Source organism: Benincasa hispida, chromosome 3 (genome assembly GCF_027475165.1).
Source record: "Benincasa hispida cultivar pf3 chromosome 3, pf3_genome.v1.1, whole genome shotgun sequence".
In the NCBI taxonomy this organism is placed as follows: Eukaryota; Viridiplantae; Streptophyta; class Magnoliopsida; order Cucurbitales; family Cucurbitaceae; genus Benincasa; species Benincasa hispida.
Genome location: NC_143480.1, coordinates 58,512,263 through 58,536,148, shown reverse-complemented (window position 1 = coordinate 58,536,148; position 23,886 = coordinate 58,512,263). Strand labels below are relative to the sequence as shown.

The 23,886-nt window shown below is 36.4% G+C and overlaps 1 protein-coding gene, 1 long non-coding RNA gene and 1 pseudogene across 5 annotated transcripts in view; all 3 read left to right on the top strand.

The window, feature by feature from the left end:
• The first annotated feature begins 2,641 nt into the window (after positions 1-2,641).
• The window catches only part of LOC150037414 (uncharacterized), a 24,461-nt gene continuing 3,216 nt past the window's right edge, over positions 2,642-23,886 (top strand). For 2 of the 4 annotated variants that reach the window (XM_090312099.1, XM_090312098.1), the window contains exons 1-5: positions 2,642-2,782; positions 3,184-3,298; positions 3,391-3,566; positions 7,930-7,960; positions 8,047-8,126. In XM_090312099.1, coding sequence (XP_090168225.1) covers positions 2,740-2,782; positions 3,184-3,298; positions 3,391-3,566; positions 7,930-7,960; positions 8,047-8,126 — 445 coding nt within the window. In that variant the 5' untranslated portion in view covers positions 2,642-2,739. The remainder of the gene's footprint in view (positions 2,783-3,183; positions 3,299-3,390; positions 3,567-7,929; positions 7,961-8,046; positions 8,127-23,886) is intronic. The other 2 variants (XM_090312101.1, XM_090312100.1) reach the window with 1 other exon arrangement.
• LOC150037416 (protein PUTATIVE RECOMBINATION INITIATION DEFECT 1 pseudogene) lies at positions 4,504-7,180 on the top strand (annotated as a pseudogene).
• LOC150037415 (uncharacterized) lies at positions 8,624-10,445 on the top strand. The gene is made up of 3 exons (XR_016528533.1): positions 8,624-8,689; positions 9,022-9,126; positions 9,741-10,445. It is a non-coding gene; the product is annotated as an uncharacterized LOC150037415 (long non-coding RNA).

Genomic DNA, 23,886 nt, shown 5'->3' with positions numbered 1-23,886 from the left:
ATGTTGAATAAATATTATTGGTTTCCAATTAATTAAAAAGGGAAATTGGACCATTTATCGATGTACGAAACCATTAATTAGACATTGTTTGTTTCGAAAAATAAAAAATAAACTGCCATTGGCCACTGTGATACGAGAATTATATGAAAAATATACTTTAGATTTTGACTCGGAATATTATATTAAAGTCAATTCGGAAAAATAAAATTAAACAAAAATATTGGTTGTCCACACGCTTTGGCTCCCGCTAGCTAATTGGAAATTTATTCATTATCCAAAAATAATGAATGAGGGACCAGAATCATGGAGGACTAATTAGAAGTTGGACGCTAGCTAATTCAGAAGACAACGGGTAGTAGATAACTTTTTGTTTGGGCACTGCTCATTGGAAGAATTGGAGGTGAATATCATATACTCTTAAAATTTGAAAGAGTTAAAAAGAGGAAGTGGAATCCACAAGCAGTGAAGGCAACCACGCGTGCAAACTAGCGAGATTGGAGAGAACATTGAAGAGAGCGAGAGTAAAGAGAACGAGAGCGCGAGCGAGAGCGAGAGCGAGAGCGAGAGCGAGACCTAGACCAGCGAGAGCAAGAGCGAGAGCGGGAGCGAGAGCGCGACCAGCAAGAGCAAGAGCGAGAGCCAAACCAGCGAGAACGGGAGCGAAGGCGCGAGCGAGAGCGAGAGCGCAACCAGCAAGAGCAATAGCGAGAGCGAGAGCGCGACCAGCAAGAGCGAGAGCCAACCCAGCGAGAAAGCTGGAGAGAGCGAAATTCTAAGAAGAGAGCGAGATTTGGACAGAAGCGTGGATTATGCGTTGAATTTGACCCTTTTTTTCTTTTTTCTTTTTATGATTATTATTATTTTTTACTTTCCTTTTATTTCCCTCTCTGTTCTTGCTTAGTTTAAATTTTAGCTAAAATATATATATTCTTCTGCTATTTGTGTAGGAAATATCCATATATATTAATTTGTAAAAGTTACGCTATAATATTATCCTTGAACATTTCTAAACGTTTAAAAGATAGAAAAAATATTTTTTGGTCCATAGATTTTATGTCTAGTTTTTATTTTGGTTTGTAGATTTCAAAATGTTATCTATTTAATCTGTAAGTTCTGAATTTGATTTAAGGTTTAGGATTTAGGTTTCAAAATGTAACGATTTTACTCTTGAGATTTGAAATTTGTTTTTATTTTATCCATACGTTTCAACATTTACATTTTTATCCTCGATCTTTTACTAGATACTTACTTTTTGTATTTAGTGTGTTAATGTTTATTAATTAATTTAAAAGAATAAAAAGAATTATAATCAGTTAAGTTTTACTATCTTTATCGATATTAAATTTTAAATTTACTTCATAATTATTTTAAATTAATTAATAGACATTAATGTCAATGACTAAAAGTGAGCATTTAATGAAAATTTGAGGTTAAAAGTATAAGTCTTGAAATCTAGAAACCAAATCGAAACAAAACTTAAATCTCAATGGTAAAATTGAAACAATTTCAAAATTGAGGAAAGAAATATGTATTTTTCCTTAAAAAATATCAATGAGTAGAAATTCTTTAGAATGTTGGACAAAATCGATGGATGAAATGATGTGATATCGATCTATAACGAAAATTTAGACCACCGTATTAATTAAGGTAATCACTACGTCATTTTGAATTTCGATTTCTTTTTGAAATTCTAAAGAATTTCTCATTCGAGATTAGTTTTGAAACAATAAATATGATGATTAAAATGCAACTTTTGAAAATATATTATTATTATTTGAAGAAAAAAGTATGTGATTATTCTTTAGACAAAGGGTATGGTCAAAAGGTTATTATTATGACTAATCTAGCCTTATGTTTTTTGAGTTTGAATTGTATTATATTTTCTAATTTTTGAAACTTAGTTCAAATTTATTCTAATTGGATCATTAAACCTTCATTTATTTAGTTCATCTTCGGGAATAGGCAAAATACAGCCGTATTTGACGCCTCCACTTCGCCTTTTTCTTCCCTTACTCATTCCCTGCAGCAGCAAAACCCCAGAAACCACCTCTCTTTCTTTCTCTCTCCTTCCTATAAAAACACAGACAAGCCCCATTTGAATCTCTGCTTTCTCCTAACAAAAAAATAAAAAATAAAAAAGCTGATAAAAGTGACAATAAATTTGATAAAAATAAACAAATATTTAAAAAATAATTTCCAGCTGGAGAGTGGTATGATTTGTTTGTTATTTATTAGCAAAACTCAACGGCCAAAATTTTGAAACCCTACTCCTCAGACGTTGAACTTCCTCCAAAATCACGCTCCCATGGCCACCGATCATCGATCTACCTCCATACGGAGGAAGGAGGAACCATTTGCCTTCTCTGCTTCTCCAATCTCATCTCCGATCCCCTCTCTCCCACAGTTCACGTCCCTTACGCGCTCTCCCAGTTCTCCCAGGCTCCTTCTCAGTCTCCATTCCTCCAGACCTTCCTCACTTTCGATTCTCACTTCATTGTCGCTCCCTTCGTCGCCGCACTCTGCTCCTTCGACGATGACGCCATTGCTCGCCAAGTCGCTGATCTTGTTCGTCACCTCTGTGATGTTACTGAAGTTAACGGTGATGGATCTCTTTGCGACGACTTTATCGCCAGAGTTTCGGATCGGCTTTCTTCTGGCGCGTTGTCTTGGAGCCGCCATCAGGGGTATATGGTAATCATGTTTGTTCTACTGTTCTAGATTCGTGCGTATTTCGTTGGAATGCTTCCTTGTGCCTGTAGTTATGGAATGCGTATTTCATCAGGTGATTATTTTTTTATTATTATTTTTTTTTTTTCATTTGTTCCTTTTAGCTTCATTGTTATGGAATGCTTAGGTCTGCCTGTAGTTAATAAGAGACTGATTTCACTTCAACAGACAGGAAACCAATTACACATGTTTTTTCTTCGTTTTGTTTTTTCCCTTTTTTTTTTTTTTTTTTTTTTAAAAAAAAAATTTCGGGGAGGAATAAAAAATTGGCTACTACTGCCAGACCAGAAGAGGTAGCTTTCTCAGACATAAACACAGAAATAGCTTTCTCAGAGTTTAGTGGACACTTAACGAACCAGCCAAACAAATGACAATGAAAAGGAAAGTTACAGCAATAAATTCATAATGCTACAACAACCAAAGGAAACAAACATTACCTAATATCAAACTCTTCAGATTTCTGTACAGCTTCTTGGGCAGCTTTAAACTATCGGACAACAAATTTCCATGGCCAAATTAAGAACAACGATGGCCTCGCGTCAAATCTCGTGCCAGGCCTTGAATTACCAAGGTGATAAACTGAATAATTCGAAAGAAGCAAATTATTTTGTACTGTGCATATGCATTCTTTATGACAAGTTCTGAATTACTCTTCATATGCAGCAAGGAGATACGGGGAGAGATCCTCTTTGTTCTATATAAATTGACCACAATTCAATATGCATCTAACCATAGTACTGAAAATGATATTCTCTCTGCATTTTGCCCAGAACTTTTGTTCCTATCTCTGGAGGCGCTCATGAAGACTCAAAATGATGATGTCCGATTGAAATATGTAGGTTTGTCAACTTCTTCAAAACCACTTTTTCTGTGTTTCCTAGACCGAACATGATGGCTAAATCTTCTTTCTAGTTTATAATTTGTAGCTGGTGGTGCATGAGTTTGGGTGATATTTTTGAATGTTTGCATTTGCATACAGATGAAGCCAAGTTTCTCATTTCTCATCTTCTTTTATCTGATGTGTATTGATTTATATACTGACAACTACCAGAATATTATCTTGTTAATTTTCCACAAATTCCTCTCCCTTTTACTGCTTTCAACCCCTCCTAGACAGCATTCTGTATGCCTTCAATATGTGTTTTGTTACTACAGAATGAAGCTCATGACACACTTGTAGTCCTGAGGCTGACCCAATAAAACCAGTGTTCTAAAATGAATCAAGTAATGAGTTTAGTCATCCATGTAGTTGGTTAAAAATAGGGAGGGACGCTTCAGAAATTATAGAATTTTCTGTTTCTCTGCAAAACCTGGTTATTTTCTATTCTATCCTTACATCACACATTTCATATGGCCTTGAATCGCATTTTCAGGGTTTACATTTTATTCTAGTGTTTAATCTTTAATAACATTTTTAATTACTTTTTTCTTCAAATTCATGCCAATCGGGAAGTGTTTTTGTCATCCCCGTAGCTAGGTGGGGAAGCCTCATCTCCCATCCCTTGTAACCTCCTTTGTGATAATGAAAGTTTTGTTTGTATGTATATGTGTGTGTGAGTGTGAGCAAGCGAGTGTGTGGACTTTGAACCATATGTATCTAACTATTCCTGTTCATTCATTCATTGTGCATCACTACCAGAATAAATGTTTAAAAAAAAAGCTATGAAACATAATTATTTCCAACCTCGAGAATACTGCATGATCATTCTATACTGACAACTAACCTGAATGCTTTGAGAAAATACGAGAAATGGATACTCGTGGTATTATGTCATAATGGATGGAAAACTGCATACCTTAATGGTTGCAATAAGGCCCAACCTGAAACACAATAAAGCTGCATTAGGCCTTTCTAAATGTAGTAAACTAATAGCTTTATTAAAAATTATAAATCAGTCTTTGCTTATCATAACTAAGCAGCCCCAAAAGAAATTAATTTTATCAGTACAAGAACAACATAAAATGATAAATCAGCCTTTCTAAATGTAGTAAACTAATAACTTTATTAAAAATTATAAATCAGTCTTTGCTTATCATAACTAAGCAGCCCCAAAAGAAATTAATTTTATCAGTACAAGAACAACATAAAATGAACTAAAATATGGAAACCCCATAGAAAGATCCATGACCACCTCTTGTGGCAAGGCCGATAACAAAAAAATTTCAAACACTCTATGGAAGGAGTAGAAATTAAGTTTATTCACTACTTAAATCCCAATTAGAGTAGTGGCTCCCAAAATGAATAAAAAACTTGAAATTCCAAAGCAACAAGATAAATCGACCTATTTGAGCTCGGACTTGAAGATATGTCATTCCACCAACAAAGTTGCTTGCTAGGATATTGAAGAAAGAAAGCAAAAGCTACAAGAAAATGCAACTCAAAACATTTTGTTCATGTGCAAGTTATTTCCAGACTGAAGAACCATTTTACAAAATTCTGCTCAACCACAGAGCTGCGCATCTACAGTATGGTTATAGGTTTCAATTGGATATTCTACCCCCAAAAGATATACCCAGATGAGTTTTCATCTACACGACTTCTTAGCTCAACTCTAAGTTTCTAAATTCTGATTAGTCAATCTTGTAAACAAACTTATCCAAAGATTTTAATCGACCTCTTTTCCAATAAATTAACAAACGCTGCCCTAAATGACTAAAATTTTGCAATGGCATATCAGAAGTAAAATTTTGCAATGGCATATCAACTCTAAGTTTCTATCAAAGGTCCTCTGCTTTCGTCAGACTAAGATCTCCAACTTAACACTCTGGAGCTAATAATTAGTTATTTGTCCTCAGAGGGCACTTCCATCAAGCCAAACCAACAATGAAGAAAATATAGTGGATTATGTATTTGAGATATTACGATTTTCAGATGAGCAATCGTAGTCATGAAAATTCTTGAACAAGCATAATTTGTCAGAGATAAAGATATCTAGCTATTTTTTTTAGATCGAAAGGACACAGATGTACAACCTATGAAACAAATCCTAATCGTAGTCTTGAAAATTCTTGAACAAGCATAATCTGTCAGAGATAAAGATATCTTGCTATTTTTTTTAGAACTCAAGGACATGTATGTACAACCTATAAAACAGTTCCTGTTTAAGTAAGGTCGTAGATATCTAGCTATTTTTGTGTTGGTAAATACATTGAAACTAGTCAAGGTCATAGATATCTGGCTATTTTGTGCTATTAAATACATGAAAACTACACATTCTTTTTTCAAAATAGAACATATGCCAGAAACTTCGAATTCTAGGATAATAGAATGAGTTGCACATAGCTGAAGGTAAGGATCCCTTAGCAAGGGCTTGTCTTCAGGCCCTTGATCTTCTTTCAAGAGCTGAATTGCCCTCAAAGGCTTGCGGTTGGATTTGCAACACTAATTCTAGTGTTGCGTCATGTTGCTGAAGTTCCTTTCCATCCAATTCACAGCCAAACACTTGGTCTCATTTTGAAATGCATTTCTCAGTGTCTTGGAGTAGTGGTTGTATCTCATATTGAAGAACTAGTTCTTATTTTGACGAGTATGCTCCGTAAGAATGTAACTGGGGAGATGGGCATACATCCAGACACATTTGCAACAACCTGTGCAATCCTGATCACGATTATGAAGTCTCCATCTCATAGGGTGCCGCATCTAGCAACATCAACATGTAGTTTTATTTTGTCTCAGTACCTTCAAAATACAACCAGGTCAACTTTTACATTCTTTACACCTTCTCAAGGAGTTCTATATATATAGTCAAGTCAATACTATCATGGACGACTCTATCACCAAAGAAATAAAAAATTGTGCTCTTGATGTATGTACAATACATTTACTACCTTGGGTTTTAGCAACTATCAATGTAACTGAAGAGGAACTTATTTTGGGGGTATTGGAAACTTTTCATTCGATTTTGCTCCAAAATCCTGACATCAGAACCATAGATTTTGCAAACACACTTCTGATGCGTGTTATTTGAGTTTCTCTTTTAGATGTCTAGGCTCATTTCCTTGTGAAAAGATGAAATGGAGAGTGTATCTAATGCTCAGTTCTCTGGTGGATGTCATCTTCCGAAATGATTTCACAATGCATTAGAGAACCTGTATCATTTTTACAATCTGATCCAGTTGATTTACTGTTTCTACTTGGATAGGAAAGCTCCAATGACTCGGATCTTTCTTCTTGTCAGTTCACTGTTTTGTTGTTACTATATGTAAGTTCATTACATGATGATAGGTAACACACTTTTGTTTCTTCTTTGTTGTATCCTCTTTTTGGTATATATTTGTTGTCTATGTACCTCTTTGCCAGACTTGTTGATGAGAAGATGGTTTAGCATCTCTGGAACAGTATATTCTTGTTAGCAAAAGTGGCTTACTATGTGGATACCATGACCCATTTATGGTCACACAAATGGTGAATATATATGGGTTTTGTAGGTCTGTTGCTGATGCTAGTTGCGACACTTCCTATGGTTCAGAAGTTGAGAGAATACTGTTCCAATTGGTGACTGAAAGTGAATGGGATATGCATTCTTCAAGGATTCATAGATCATCATTAGTATGGTTGTTTAAGCAAGAGAAAATCAGAAATCCATTATGTTATCAGGTTTTGAAAATATACCAAATCCATTATGAACTTTTGTTGTTTTACTTAAACGCTCATGTTTAATAATTTAGTGATAACACATATTATATTTAGCACTTGGGTAGTAGGCAAATCAGTTGAGATCTCCAAAATATGCATGTTGGTAAATGCATTAAGATCTTTTAAATTCATATTTGATAATTAGCGGTACCAAGTATCTAGACTTCCATTATGAACTCGTAAAGAAAATGACCAATAAAGTGATGTGTTAGGCTTACAGCTAATTGACTTTCAAATGTAAACTTACGAATGGTACGAGCGAATGGCCACGAGATGATACGAAAAAAATTGTACTTTGTTGTTAGTGCTCTGTGTGTTATCTCTGTTTATTTCTTCTTTTGACTTATAGGTACGAAGGGCTGTGTGGTTTATCCACGAACTTTGATTTAACTTATCTACCCATATCGCAATCACGTTAATTTTCTTGAAGGGATTTCTAGCTTTCATTTGTTAGAATTGTTAGTGTGAATATGTGCAGTCTTGATGCGAAGTGATTGCCATATGAATGCAATTCTTGATTTAAATGCATTTTTGTTTTACTGGGGTGGTTTTGATATGATATGCAGTGGGAGGGATAAGATTGAAACTTCAGATCAGGTGAAATTCTTCCTTCCCAGAATTTTCATTTTGAGACGTCTTAGTTGTAGTCAAGGCATTAATTGACAGTTCGGTTCTATTTTTAGTTTAAGCAAGCTGAAGAAACTGTTCAGAAACTTGATCTTGATTCCAACACAAATGCCTGTCTCCTCGCTGAAAACTTTAGGTATTTTTCAGAACTATGAAATTTGTTTATTGCCTCCTTCCTTTTCGCTATCTCTTTCTCACTCTCATTGTCATATATGGATAAGCTATTATATGTTATTTTTATTGCAGAAAAATAAGGTTGAGTAATTAATTACTCTAGGGTACCATTTTTTTTTTTTTTTTTTTTTTTTGTGTGTGTCAAGACTGTGTTATCTATATTCCCCTTCTTTCTGTTGTTTTCCAATTAGGAGTAAGAATTTGAAAACCCGAGTGATTGGTTGCCCAAAAACTATTGATGGTGATCTCAAATGCAAAGAGGTCCCCATAAGTTTTGGATTTGATTATGCTTGCAAGGTACTAATTTCTCTTTGTAACTGCTTTAGAATTCATATTTCGTTTGGACTCAACTTTGGTGACTGTTGCAAAGTTGAAGTAGTTTCTTCAAGAATTTAAGGAAAAAATGGAATGTTGCATTCATGAGATGAGACTCTTAATAGGCTCTGCTGATGTTTATGCAGATATATTCAGAAATGATTGGTAATGTGATGGTTGATGCTCGATCTACAGGAAAATATTACCACTGTAAGCATTTTGCTTAATGAAATTGAAACTAAAAATAATTATGATGTGCTGACATGTTCATAATAACTGAATTCTTAACGTTTCTAGTATTTCAAGTTCATATATGTCCAATTTTAAAAAAAATATATATTTATAAATAAATAAATAATATCAATAATAAAGCCCATCTCGTTGCTTCATCGGTAGAAAATAGAGCACTTCTCTCTGCTCAATTTTATTAACCTTCTCTATTTGATCTACCTAATGTGAGATTGTACTTTTTCTTTGTCAATGTTGATACCTTTTTTGTTTCTCACTCAAGTTTCAAGTTTATTATCATATGACATTAACAGTGTACATATATCCACGTTGGACGGCTTATGGGTCATGCTGCTTCTCACATCACACTGGAGTGTGCGTTGCAAACTCATCCAAATATTACTATTATTGGAGAAAAGGTAGCTGCTTTATTTAAACTACTTAAGATAGAAACCTTTGTCAAGGAGGACATATATCTCCACATGCTTTACTAGATAGAAATCTTTGTCAAGAAGGGCATTTACCTCCACATGCAATCCTAGGGTTGTTTATTCTCTTTGAGGACTAGATTTTGTCTCAGTAATAACTAATAATCTCTGCAACAGATACTCTCATGTAACCATGAAAATTGAAATTGTTGAGTCAGTTAATATATCCTATTTCAGTATTTCATCTTGCATTTCTACATGGAATGGTAAATATCAAACAAAAATTAAGGGTAAAGATGAAAATTTGTGATAAATAAAGGATTCATGGAATTAGGTTGAAACTTTTAATATGGTGCAATAGAACTAAGTATTACATCCCATATCATATTCAATTGCCTTAAGTGATATCGGATGCCTCTTTTTGATAGCTTTGAAAAATTTGTTCTCTACCACCTAGTTGTAGTTGACTCATGGAGATTTGTTGGTTTTGAATGTATGCAAGCGAAAAAATTTTCAGACAAAAAATAATGTGTTTTAAATGTTGACTCATTTATTAATAGAGTTTTAGTTTATAGGATACATCGAATTTACAATGTGTTTTGCAGGTTGCGACTAAGAAGCTTAGCTTGAAAAACGTTACAGACTACATTAGCGATGTAATTAGTAAACGTTCTGAACTTTGTTATTAATTATGGTGTTGTACTTATTCCTGAGGGTCTGATTGACTTCATTTCGGAGGTATTTTTCTTGTTATTGTAACTAATTGTGTTTATTTCTTTTGGTGTATGCTCTCTATCCACTAAACCCTAGATTCTTGGGATCAATATGTCATTCTTGAACTGATATCATTTATAACCCGCTTTCTACAGGTGCAGCAACTTATTTTGGAACTCAATGAAATTCTTGCCCATGATATTATAGATGAGGATAGGTTATGGAAAAAAAAATTATAGATGAGGATAGGTTATGGAAAAAGAAACTTACTACTCAATCTCATCACCTTTTTGAATTTTTCCCACAAGCAATTCAAGAACAATTGTTGCTTGAAAGAGATCCACACGGCAATGTCCAGGTAATTGTTTTTTCTTTTTGTTTTATACATGTCTTTCCATGAAACTGAGTTGGAAAAGAGAAGGCGAGAAGGTGCATATAATGGGTGGCCAATTCAAGGGGCAGTCACATTTCTTTGGGTACTGATTCTATTCATGCTTGAACTTTTGCTGTTTTAGTTAAACACTCCTGTTTAATAATTTAGTGATAACACACATTATATTTAGCACTTGGGTAGTAGGCAAATAAGTTGAGATCTCGAAAACATGCATGTTGGTGAAAGGAGAATTATCTCCAAGAATCAAGATTATTAATCTTTTATTAGAATGAATAAAGTGTTTGATACAAGAGGGGAAGGTCCCTATTTGATGAAACAAAGAGAAGAGAAGAACACAACGTTTTACGTGGAAAATTCTAGAACAGGGAGAAAAAACAACGATACAATCACTCTTTTTATTATTCTTTTCTATGTTTCATACAAGAACAGCGCACAGATATACATAGAGAGGTAGGAAACCCTAATACAGACTAGGGCAAGATGAAACTACTAAAACGCCCTTAGGGTTCAAAAGTGAAGTCCTTTTTTATTTTCAACACTCCCTCTCAAGTTGGGGCATAGATGTTAATAAGACCTAACTTGCTGACACAAAAATCAAGACTCTGTCTTTGAAGTCCTTTTGTCTATGAAGATGTCTGTGACCTGTTGATCGAAAGAGATGTATTGAATGTAGATACTGTCACTGTCCAATCTTTCTTTGATGAAGTGTCTATCGATTTCAACGTGTTTGGTTCTATCATCTTGAACCAGATTATTTGCTATACTTATTGCAGTTTTGTTGTCACAGTAGAGCTTCATCAGATGATCACAATCCCGACACAGGTTTGACAAAACTTTCTTTAACCAGATTTCTTCACATATTCCCAGACTTATAGCCATGTATTCTGCTTCAACACTGCTTCTAACAACCACCATTTGTTTCTTACTTCTCCAAGTGACAAGATTTCCCCACAAAAAGGTACAGTACCCAAATGTTGACTTTCTGTCTACAATAGAGCCTGCCCAGTCAGCGTCAGTATAAGCCTCAATACCTCGTTTGTCAGTTTTCTTGAACATCAAACCCTTACTGGGAGTAGTTTTTAAATATCTTAGGATGCGTTCAACAGCCTTCATATGCTCTTCATAAGGTGCTTGCATAAATTGTCCGACCACACTGACGACGTAGGATATGTCTGGTCTAGTATGGGATAGGTAAATTAGTTTCCCTACTAAACAGGAAAGTTAATAGAGTCGCCAAGCTTGGTATTGACTTCTACGGGGTTATCAACTTTGCATCCAGTTATACCCGTCTCTTTTAGCAAGACAAGTGTATATTTCTGTTGAGAGACTGAAATTCCCTCATTTGATCGTGCTACTTTCGTCCCAAGAAAGTACTTGAATCTCCCGAGGTCTTTAATCTTAAACTCCTTAGCCATTTTCTTTTTCAATCTGTCAATCTCAGTAGCATCATCGGGATAACACAATATCATCCACCTATACAATGAGTATGACACTCTTTCCTGACACTAACCTTTCTGTAAACAGAGTGTGATCAGAGTGTCCCTTAGTATAACCTTGAGATTTAACGATGGTAGTAAACCCGTCGAACCACGCCCTTGGAGACTATTTTAATTCGTATAATGACTTTCTTAGCTTACACACTTCGTGATCAAACTGAGCTTCAAAACCTGGAGGACTCATGTAGACTTCCTCTTCTAACTCATCATTGAGAAATGCATTTTTCAGATCTAGCTGATGAAGAGGCCAGTCTTTGTTCACAACCACGCCGAACTGTGTTTAGTTTTGCAACCGGAGAAAAAGTCTTAGAGTAATCTATTCCAAAGGTCTGAGTAAATCCTTTAGCAACTAGCCTGGCCTTGTACCTGTCAAGTGTCCCATCAGACTTATACTTTATGGTGAACACCTATTTGCATCCAACTGTCTTATGCTCTTTAGGAAGAGACAGACGATCCCAAATATTGTTTTTCTCAAGAGCCCTTATTTCTTCCATAATTGTAGTTTTTCACTCAGGGATTTCCATTGCTACTTGTAAATTATGGTATCGTTACTGTATATAGACTCGTAGTAAGAGCTCTGAACTCTGGTGAAAGGTTACCATACGACAGATTACTCCACATTGAGTACTTAGTGCAAGACCTGATTCCTTTCCTTAAGGCAATAGGAAGATCAAAGGAGGCATCTCCACCTTTTACTCTATCTGACCCTCCATTAGAAATTCCACACTTAGTCTCTAGCTGTAGAGTTCATCCTGATAAGCAAATAAGTGGCAATCATAAGGAGTTGGCCAAGTAAGATATATTGAGGTTCTACAAGATGAAAGTGAAGCTCAATAATCTCAAACCAACTCAAATGAAGCTCGTGGTGAAAATCATTGTAAGAATTTTCCAAGTCAATCCAATCATGAGGCAATCATTATGCCTCAAGGACCAATGACAAAAGCTAGAGCTAAAAGACTTGAAGAGGGATTAAATGCTGGCTTCCAAGCTAAATTTCCAGCCCATCATGAAGAGTTGCAACCCTTCAAGTTCCAAGACTCATTTGGGCACCGAAAAGTCCTAATAAATCTGGTAATTCAGATTCATCCCCGTATTTAATGCTTGATGTATTAATTTCTTTCAATGTATTTACATTTATTAAGGTTCATGTATGTACTTGAAGAGTTTTTGTTGAACCTAGTCAATTAGGTGAAAAGTTGTGTCTTTTCAAGTTGTCTTTTCAATTAATATAGGTATTTACCTATGTAGTTTGGTCATTGGAACACAGTTGAGATTGAATGAAATTTCATTAGAGTTTTTGTGTATCAAGATTTATGTTTTTCCTTTGTATTCTTGTGTTTAGAATGCATGTATTAGAACTTTCAATCTAGTTTGATCAATTAGATTGTGGAGAGTTCGAAATCTTGAAGTTAGGAACAAGTTCTCCTTTCTTCTTGATCATCGATCAATCTTTCAAGCCAAATCTATTTAGCTTTCTTGGGATTGCTTACTAAATAATTAATTGGGGTTATTCTTATTATCGTTGTGAGGCTTCGCCTAGAATAAAGGGGGGGTTCTCATACGGATTAAAATAGTCTCAAGGGCGTGATTGAGGTTTACTATGTTGGTTAATCTCAAGGTTATACTCAGAGACACTCTGATCACACGTATGAGAACCCTTTTATTCTAAGTGAAGCCCCACAACGATAATAAGAATAACCCCAATTAACCATTTAGTAAGCAACCCCAAGAAAGCTAAACAGATTTGGCTTGGAAGATTGATCGATAATCAAGAAGAAAGGAGAACTTGTTCCTAACTTCAAGATTTCGAACTCTCCACAATCTAATTGATCAAACTAGATTGAAAGTTCTAATACATGCATTCTAAACACAAGAATACAAAGGAAAAACATAAATCTTGATACACAAAAACTCTAATGAAATTTCATTCAATCTCAACTGTGTTCCAATGACCAAACTACATAGGTATTTATACTAATTGAAAAGACAACTTGAAAGGACACAACTTTTCACCTAATCGACTAGGTTCAACAAAAACTCTTCAAGTACATACATGAACCTTAATAAATGTAAATACATTGAAAGAAATTAATACATCAAGCATTAAATACGGGGATGAATCTGAATTACCAGATTTATTAGGACTTTTCGGTGCCCAAATGAGTCTTGGAACTTGAAGGGTTGCAACTCTTCATGATGGGTTGGAAATTTAGCTTGGAAGCCAGCATTTAATCCCTCTTCAAGTCTTTTAGCTCTAGCTTTTGTCATTGGTCCTTGAGGCATAATGATTGCCTCATGATTGGATTGACTTGGAAAGTTCTTACAATGATTTTCACCACGAGCTTCAATTGAGCTGGTTTGAGATTGTTGAACTTCACTTTCATCTTGTAGAACTTCAATATTTCTTACTTGGCCAACTCCTTATGATTGCCACTTATTTGCTTATCACATCCTCTAGTGCCTTTCCCACTAACTCACCTCACCCGTAACAATATCACTACCTAGAATAGTTGCTTCAACTCGTTTATTCCCAGCCATATCGGCCACAACTTTCTTGGTACAATCATTACTGCTGTCATTAGTTTTGCTAGTTTCTCCCACAGTACGCATATCATTTTTAGCACAAATACCAATATTATTAGAGACAGGAGTATGAGCATCACTATCATTCTCAACACAAATATCGAGGTTATTAGAGATAGAAGTATGAAGCATGTAGCAAACCACCGAGAGGTGTGTGTTGCGTGAGTGTGTGAGTAAACCTTATTTGCTTAGTGTGAAGCTATAGCTACGCCTATCTATAAGCAGACGCATGTAAGTGGTTGGTCGCATTAAGCAATGTAAGCTGTTGTTCACTAGAGATGGGAATAATCTTATGTCAGCAAAGTTTATGCGGTTACCTTGTCTTATGAGCGCTACATTCACCATTTAGGCATACTTGAGAGAGTAGTCTAAAATTCAAATCTAAGACTCGAGAGAGCGGATTGAAACGCATAAGCAAGAATAGGAAACTTAGAGATAAGCTCCATTTGCTATCACACAGTGTATGCACCCTACGAAGAGGATATTACATGCGTCCAGGAAGTAGGATACAGTGGTATGCGGCCATCATGCTTATGCGGCGAGAGCACGTGACTGGGTTATGGAGGTTTAGGCAGGCATAGGCTTCCTGGCACTATCGCAGATACATCGCATACATTCTAGAGTTAGGCTCAAGTGTGTAGCATGATCGCATGGCTTGCGTTGATTAAGGTTGCCCTTGTGATCACTCTTAAGGGTTGCAATGAAGACATCTCCACATTTTATCTATTTTTCCATCTATCTACTTCCTGTCAATAGTTGTCGTGTCTCTACCTCTCATTCTTATTCACATTACATTGTCTGTTAGTTAGGAGTAGAAGTAGTGTTAGCTTAGCATCCCCTCCCTCATTCTTTTATTTAACCGCCCCATGCACATTCCTGCATTCATCTAGCTACAAGTCCCTATGTTCGACCTCAGATCACCCGAGAAACTTGCGTTTGCATTATACTTGGCGTGAACGTAAGAAAACTTGTGACAGGAACACATGGTCATTGTATACATTTGTTAACGCGTAGTTCATTCCAACGCATGACCACGACGCATGATAATCAACGGATACCTTAAGACATGCATCGCATATTTCGTTTCACTGGATTTTATTTATCGAGTAATTGACATCTAATTTCCCGTCATCAGTAGTCTCCACTGTGAAACCCCAAAACGAGTCTAGTAAAGAAGCGTACCTCATCATTAAGCGAACCATATCTAACAAGGTCCTATTTCTCCTCTCCGCTACACCATTCTGTTGAGGTGTACCCGACGCTGAGAGTTGGGATATAAATTTGGTTTTTAATTTAGAGAAAATTAAGATTTAGTCTATATAATTTAGAAGTTAAGTCATTCATAAGAACTTAAAAAAATAAAAAATAAAAACTCATAGTCTAGGGTAAGGTAAAAACCCCTTTAAATAGTCTCTACGAGAAAATTAAACGCAGTTTAAACTAGTAAAATTTTTGTTAAAAATTATTTTTGGTCCTTAAACTTTCATAGAAGTAGTAGTTAATTCTTTAAATACTAACGATTTAATCACTATATTTTAAAATTGTAACAATTTAGTTCTTGAACTTTAATAAGTAACGATTTAGTATTTGTAATTGTAATGATTTAGTCCATATCAAAAAAAAATATATATTAGTATGATATAAACGATTCCATGTTCTATCAAATAGTCATGGAATGCTGAGTCCCAAAACTCTCCACCTCGATCCGATTGAAGTATTTTAATCCGTTTATCAACTTCAACCTTGAACTCTTTGAACCTTCAAAAGGATTCAGACTTCCATTTCATAAGATAAACATACCCATACTTGGAGTAATCATCAATAAAACTGATAAAACACTCATAGCCACCTCGGGCTTGCACATTCATATGACCACAAAGGTCAGAATGTACTAACTCAACATGCTTTTTGGCTCTATAACCTTTTCCAGTAAAAGATCATTTAGTCAACTTACCCTCAAGGAAAGACTTGCACACTGATAAAGAATTTTCTTCTAACTCACTTAGAAGTCTATTCTTCACCAATCTCTCAATCCTATTGAGATTGATGTGCCCTAAACGTAGATGCCAAAGTTGGGCATTTTCTTTTGGAGAAATTCGTCGACGTTTTGTTGTAGTTACGGCAGTTTTAAGCAATTCAGTATTATGGAGGGAATTAATGGCTAACGGCCTTAGCACATATAAATTCGATTCCAGATTTGCAGTACAAATAAAAACACCATCTTTATGAATAAACGCTTTATCCACATTAAAAGAGACAATATATTTATACTGCAATAAACACTTTATAGAAATAAGGTTCCTTTTAAGTTCGAGAACAATATATACATCATTCAAAACAAGAAACCTATTCTGTAAAGCTAACTGGAGCCCTCCCACTGCCACAGCTGAGACGACGTGTTCGGTGCCTACTCGCATCCTCATCTCACCAGCCTCCAGTTGTCGCCAAGATCTAGTCCCCTGAAAAGAAGAACAAACGTGGTTAGTGGCGCCCGAATCAATTATCCAGGCAAAATCATCATCTCCACTAAACAAGTTTCAAGTACAAGTACATCATGGTTGTAGTGGATAGTTCCTCTTCCAGTACCGAGGATAGTTCCTCTTCCAGTACATCATGGTTGTAGTGGAAACACTTTCTCTTTTCAACCGGTGGATGCCTCCTTGGGGCGACAGGCGGTGGTTAGTAGTCGGCTTCCCTTTTCCCTTACCACCCTTCTTCTTCTTCTCCTTTGCAGAGTTAGAAGTAGAAGGTGTAGACTTCGTTCCTGAGGTCGAACCTCTATGAAATGTCCTCGAGGATGAAGCAACATTTGTCTCACCTTTCTTCCTCTCCTTACTTTTCAGTAAAGATTGGTAGGTCTGCAACTCGTTGAGGAGAGTTGTAAGGTTATATTTTACTTTGTTAAGAATCACATTGCTAACAAAGTACAGGAAGCTTTTCGGCAATGAATGTAGGATTATGCTAACCTGACTGCCTTTATCGATGGTAGACCCATTCAACTCCGCCACATTAAAGTGGACCATCATATTAAGCACATGTTCACGAACAGAGGTGTCTTCTTCCATTTTGGAGTTGAATATGTATTTAAGAGCCTCATGCATAAGGTGTTCAGACGGTTGTCCAAACATCCCCTGCAGGGACTCCATGATCTCACGAGCTGAGACCCTCATGTTTCCTGGCCAAAACTTCAGAAAGACTTGCCAAGATGTAGGCTCGGGCCTTCTCATTGGAACTTGTCCATCGCTTGTATGCCTCCTAAACATTTCGAGTGGCATATGGAGATGGAATAGGAGGACTGCCTCCATGAGAGCGAACATGAGATCCTCGATGATTAGGATCGTCGTGATCATGTGCTTCCATGTTGCGAAATTATTGCCAGTTAGTTTTTCGGTGCTCAACAAAGCCAACATAGTTGTTGCCATTTTGAAAATGTTGTTGCGAAAAATACAAAAAACTTTATTAGATTTTGCTAAACCACTTTTAGACCAATCAGTTTTGCAAAATAGTTTCAAGTACCCTAAGTTATAGACCTCTATTTTGCAATGATGCCCTAGTGAGGCAGGACAAACGTCACCGGTGGAGTGATCAGTTGCCTCTTCGCTAGGATGAGACATTCTCAATCATTAGGCAAAACAAACTCTTGGAACTGAACCTAAACCTAACGGCCACCATTTTTCCAGAACTGTTAACCTTTAATAATTCTGCGTAAGTGTGACCCCTCGCTTTTGGTGTCAGAGTCTCGCCCTAATGAGCCCACCGTAGGGAAGAAGCAGATTAGGACAAGAGACTAAGCTACCTTATCCTCTTACAGGAAATCAAATAAAGAAACGCGCAAAACTGCCTCTTTTAGGGGGACACTCCCAGGGTGCCTCGAGGCGATGCGCAGTAACTTTATTCAACCTAACAAGGGAGACCAAGGGATATGTTGTCGCACTTCCCGCTCCCACTTACTATGAACACTCTCTCCATCCACCTTGATATTGACCTACCTAAACACCATCTGTTAGGGGGGCACACTAAAGGTGCCGCGAGGCTGAGGGTAGATCTCACGGTGTGGACTAATTAGGAGAAACGTGAAAAGTTTAAGTGAAGCATCTTATGCTCCAAGTACCTCCCATTGAATGTTCTACCTACGAGTTCATTAACCTAGACAATCCGGCTACTAATTTTAGTCTAAGTCGTCTTTTTAAACTCTGCTCATAAACAACGTTTGTCTATGAAATATGAACAAGTTCAAGTAGTCACATTTAAACACTTTAATGGACTGTTCTTAACTTTCATGCATTCATTAAATCTATCTAATTCACCTTTCCAGGTAAGTTTCCAGGTAGGGGTGTTACATTTCCGTCAACTTAAATACCCCAGCCTAGACAGAACCTGCCTTAGACAAAAGGTCCCCTATAGATAGATTTGCTACACTTTAATCTTTTATTAGCCAATTTAATCCTATTAAACTGATTAAAAGATTAAAGTCTTAGAGTTGATAATCATATTAGAACCGTGATCTTAGGTCTATGTGATCCAAGTTTTAAAGATTTTAAAACATGAATTAAACCTCATTGAGCATGCATGTCTTTCTTATTTCTTTTAGTTCAAATTTCTCTTTAACTTTTAAAAAGAAACAACTAAGAAATCATTACGCACAACAAGGTGTTTATAACATAAAGTAACCTATGTGCATGCTTCATGCAATGTCTGGTCATTACTATATATAACTTTTATATAACGCGTAATAACCAAACAAACATGCTATCATTTACCCTTATACTATAACAATTATAATATAAAGATGATGCATGCCAATGCTTTTTATGTATGCATAAATATAACTTTTATATTATATAATGCATGAGCATGCTCTTACATAATTAAATCATGCTTCTCTAAATTATAAAAATTACAATAAAGAGATGATGCATGATGGCATAACCTAAGGTGGGATTTACTTTATGTGCATACCATATGACATATTATAAACATACATCGCATGTAATAAATAAAGGATTAATGGAGCGGGATGAGCATTTACAAAAATCGGAATGAAATAACCCTATCTATTACATTTTCATCGAGTGACCTGGATCACAGGCGAATCGGGTCTTGAACCGCCAAGAGGACTCCATCGTGTAGGAAACGCCGAAAGTAGACGATCGCCCAGCACATACTAGACGATAGACACAAAAACTAAACAATTGCGTAGATGACAACGAGGCTGTGAAGCCTGATCACTCAACGCGGCGACAGGTAAACGATTTACCTTGCGTTACTAAGCAATCATTTAGTCAGTTACTAAGCGATGAAGCTTGCTGACCTAAATGACGTCTAGTGCGCGCGCGTTAAACGATATGCGAGCATCCCATCGTCTACATGACCCGATACTCGACGATCGCGTACCCCATCGTCTACACGATACAATCAACCCTTGATCGCATACCCAATCCTCTACACGATGCGATCAACCCTTGATCGCGTACCCCATCGTCTACACGATGCGATAAACCCTTGATCGTCTCCTTCCTCGAAGAACCGCAACGCTTGCTCCGATCTTCACGAACGACTCAAAACTTAAACAAACTTTGAATTACAGACTCAATAACGATTATTAATGCCCAAAAACGTAGGGGCCTTTACAAACAACCGCAAATGTAAAAGAATTAAATCAAACTGAGGCTAACACGAAAACATCCATTAATCCGCACATCCACAGCAATTTAACGGTTAAACAGAGTAGAAATGCACCCACCAAGAACGTATATGTAATTTGTTGCAACAATGAAATTGGAATATCAGAACCTGGCTCTGATACCAATTGAAAGATCTCTTAACGAAAAGCATCCATGATCACATTCGAATCTTTCCAATTTCACCGTGACCGAAATGCACCATATACATTCTAACATACAATTATGCAAACATACAATAATTAATGGCATGCTTTGAACAATAAATAACAAGGGAAAAAGTTCTCATACCAGTTGAAGACGTTCTTCAAGCTTTGGAACTCAGAACGCAGCGGAAGTCCTCTACTCGATCTACTATCGCCCAGCAAATGTGTCGGCTGCAGCAGCACGATCAATCACGAACAAATGAACACATCAGGGACGACACCACCAAAATGGAGCCCTTGGTATTCTCAGAGTGAGAACCCAAAGTGTGGTCTTTGGTGAGTTTGGTAGAGGTTGGAGAAAGTAATAATCGTGTAGACAATAAGCAAGTGGAAGACAAAAGGAAGCTATTGTATAGCTAAGTGCTTATCGTTTAGAAGAAGCTACACGATCGTGTAGGTTTTACTGAACGATCGTTTAGGAAAAAGTAGACGATCATTTAGAAAACACGACACACTATACGATCGTTTAGGAAAGCTATCTGATCGTTTAGGAACTTGCATGCGATCGTTTAAGCGCGAGGTGTGCAATCGTTTAGGCGCTGAGCGACTATCGTATAGGCTCTCGACTTAGCAATTGTTTACGTTTCCACACCGACGCCAAATTTTTCTGAACTTTTCAAAATGAAACAAATTTCATTTTATTCTTCGATTACAATAACCAACGCGGTTTTTCCCGCTAACGCACGTCCGAGAGAAATTGTAGGCTAATTATAATATAATTAACCAATTAAATAATTAATAAATATAATCATATTATATTTTTACCCTATAGTTTGATATCTGATATCACATATCTACTATAGTAATTTCTCCTCTACTTGATATAAATCATATTTATATCTAATTTCCTCCAAAATAATATATCTCATACATTTAGTCAATTATATCATATATAATTAACCAGTCCAATTATATCATATATAATCAGACTTCCTTTTATCAATTTGAACATTTCAAATTAACCCAAACACTAATTCTTGACTTTATCCAAGCTACTCAAGGAGCTAATGGACCTGTGGCTCGAAGCTCCAATGGTATGTGAATAGCTGAATACACTCTTTAGCCATAAGATCCACCATCCGTTAACTGTCAGGCATTCCACTAAAGACCAACAGTTGAACTCTTCTTACCAAAGATATATTTCTCTATCCATCGGATATAACCAAACATGAGTACAATGACCTTTCACAGATGCTCGTAAGTACAGCTGGGCCAAATTGTCGTTTTGCCCCTATAGTTACATCTCACTCCTTAAGTACCATTGATTCCTCTAATGAAATACAACATAGTCCAATTATGTGTGAACACCTCTTGGGCCAAGAGAAGGTGTGTCGTGCCACATCGTTCAAGCCCCAATCAGCCTTAAGGGAGCTATCTATCTACTTACCCCTACCTCGGGGAAGGAATGAATTCCATCTTGTGTAGCTGAGTTCCCAGCTTCCAAATCAGACGAATCCCTAAAATGATAGGTTTTAATTGGCGAGTTGGCCACTTGCACCCATACAAATCAAAGAACCGCCCTCAATGGCAGGAGTTCCCAACTCAATCAAGATTGAGGTCATGTTACCTGTGGTCATCCTAGTGAAGTGAAGTCTCTATCATGAACGATGTTATATAACAAGACGTTAACATTTCGTGGTCAGGTCTTATACAAAATCTTTGTATAGGACGCCCCACTCGCATGTCCCCAACACGAATGATCAAGATCAAACCATCTGTGACAGGTCACAACACTTAACCATTCCACAAAGTGGGCCATATCTGTAGTGTTATCAGGATAAGGTTTCCCTTCTATATCCATATACTACAGACCATTTTGGTTATCACTCAATACACGATTCACTTGTATGTCACCACATACATGCTTAAGTTACATACAGATAACCAAGGATTTTATGTTTATTGGTTTGTGGTAAAGCAAATAAAACGTGAAACTGAGCAAAAAACAAGATGTGAAGTAAATATCATATATTATACAACACAAGCGTTTGTATAAACTGTTTATAAACTACAGGACACGAGACTTTAGGGCATCAACTCCAACCATATTAAAGGAGATAGAACAAAACATATTTCACCCAAGCTTTTCTACACTCATGATCTTGAAGAAAATGGCAACATCACTGTACAACAAATTTGTATGAAGGATAACCTTCAACTTATTTACAAAGAACCAACTGCAACTTTTGAAAAATTGGTGCACAACATAGGGATGTGGTGACTCAAAGATCTTAAGTGATGTTTTCATGAGGGGGAGTGAACATATTGTATTCTTTTAGAAGTATGTATTATATGAAATATGTACTCTTTTTTCTTCACTAGGGTTTTTTTCCCATTGGATTTTTTCTAGTAAGGTTTTATCGAGACATATTTCATATATATATATGAAATGTGTCGTTTTTCATGGGGAGTATAGTGTCCTAAAAGCCATGTGTCATTTTTCATGTTGTCCATGTGCCTTGTAATAATTTATGCTTGGTGTCCATGTAAGTCCACATCCTACTTGCCACTTTGCCTATAAATAGTGGCATTTGGTGGATCTTAAATTTTATGCACATTATTGAGAATAAAAAGAAATTTTCATATATTTCCTATTTCCATAAAATCATATTTTCTATTTCTATTATTCCTATTTCCATAAAATTATAATTTTAGTTATTTATAAGTTTGGTTATATTTTATTATTTTATTATTATTATATTATATTATATTTAGTTATTACTATATCTATATATATATATTATTTTCTCCATATCCATTGTGCTTCATTGTACTCCTCAATTTTACAACAATAAACACTATTAAGTAAAATAAATAAATAAATAAATAAATAATCAATTAGATCTCTCTTCCCCTGCCCGTAAGCGTGAACACCCCCCCTCCCGGCGATCAACCCTCCCAACCACCAACCTCTCATGCGAGATTTTTTGTACGCCGACCGCCGCTACTACTATGTCGTCTACGCCGCTCATTGCTAGTCATCGTTGATGAGTCTCTCGTCCACCCTCTACACCCCTGGATCTGTCTCTCTCCCTCGTGTCCTTTCCACGCCCAACCGTCCAGTTGTCGTCTAACACTTTAAGCCTTTTTCTGCTTGCCAGAGTTCTCGCGCCGCCATCCGAGATCGCAGCGAGGTCGCCACGCCCCGCACCATTCTTCTTCTTCAAGTCGTGCTGCCAGATCCGATGCCCAACCCTCGGTCGCGTTTTTAGCCGCGCGCCATCGGACGTCCTCGACTCCTTCTCGTCAGGTTTTGCTTTGGTCTCACCAGAATTTTAGATTTTGGATAAGGTTTCAGTGATTTCTCGTTGTTTTGGTTACCCATTGGGAATGGGTTTAAATTCTTGGTTTTATGATAATTTTGAAGGTTGGAATTAAAGGTTGTTTTAAAATATTTTGGTGGAGATTTTGTAGCCAAAGCTTGGGCTTGACTGTTGATCAAGTTCGCTTTGGGTAAATTATTCGAAGATTAATTGCATAAATTGGTGGATGGAATTTGGGCTTTGAAAGATGAATTAAATTTGGGTTTTTGTGTTGTTAGGTTCTAGTTCACACTCTTTATCATCATCAACTATTTGTTGCTTGAAATACAATATTTGGACTTATATTTTGAGGTAAGTAGCTTTATTACCCTCAAGCTAGGCGACTCAGACCGTAACATATTATTTGAATTGTTT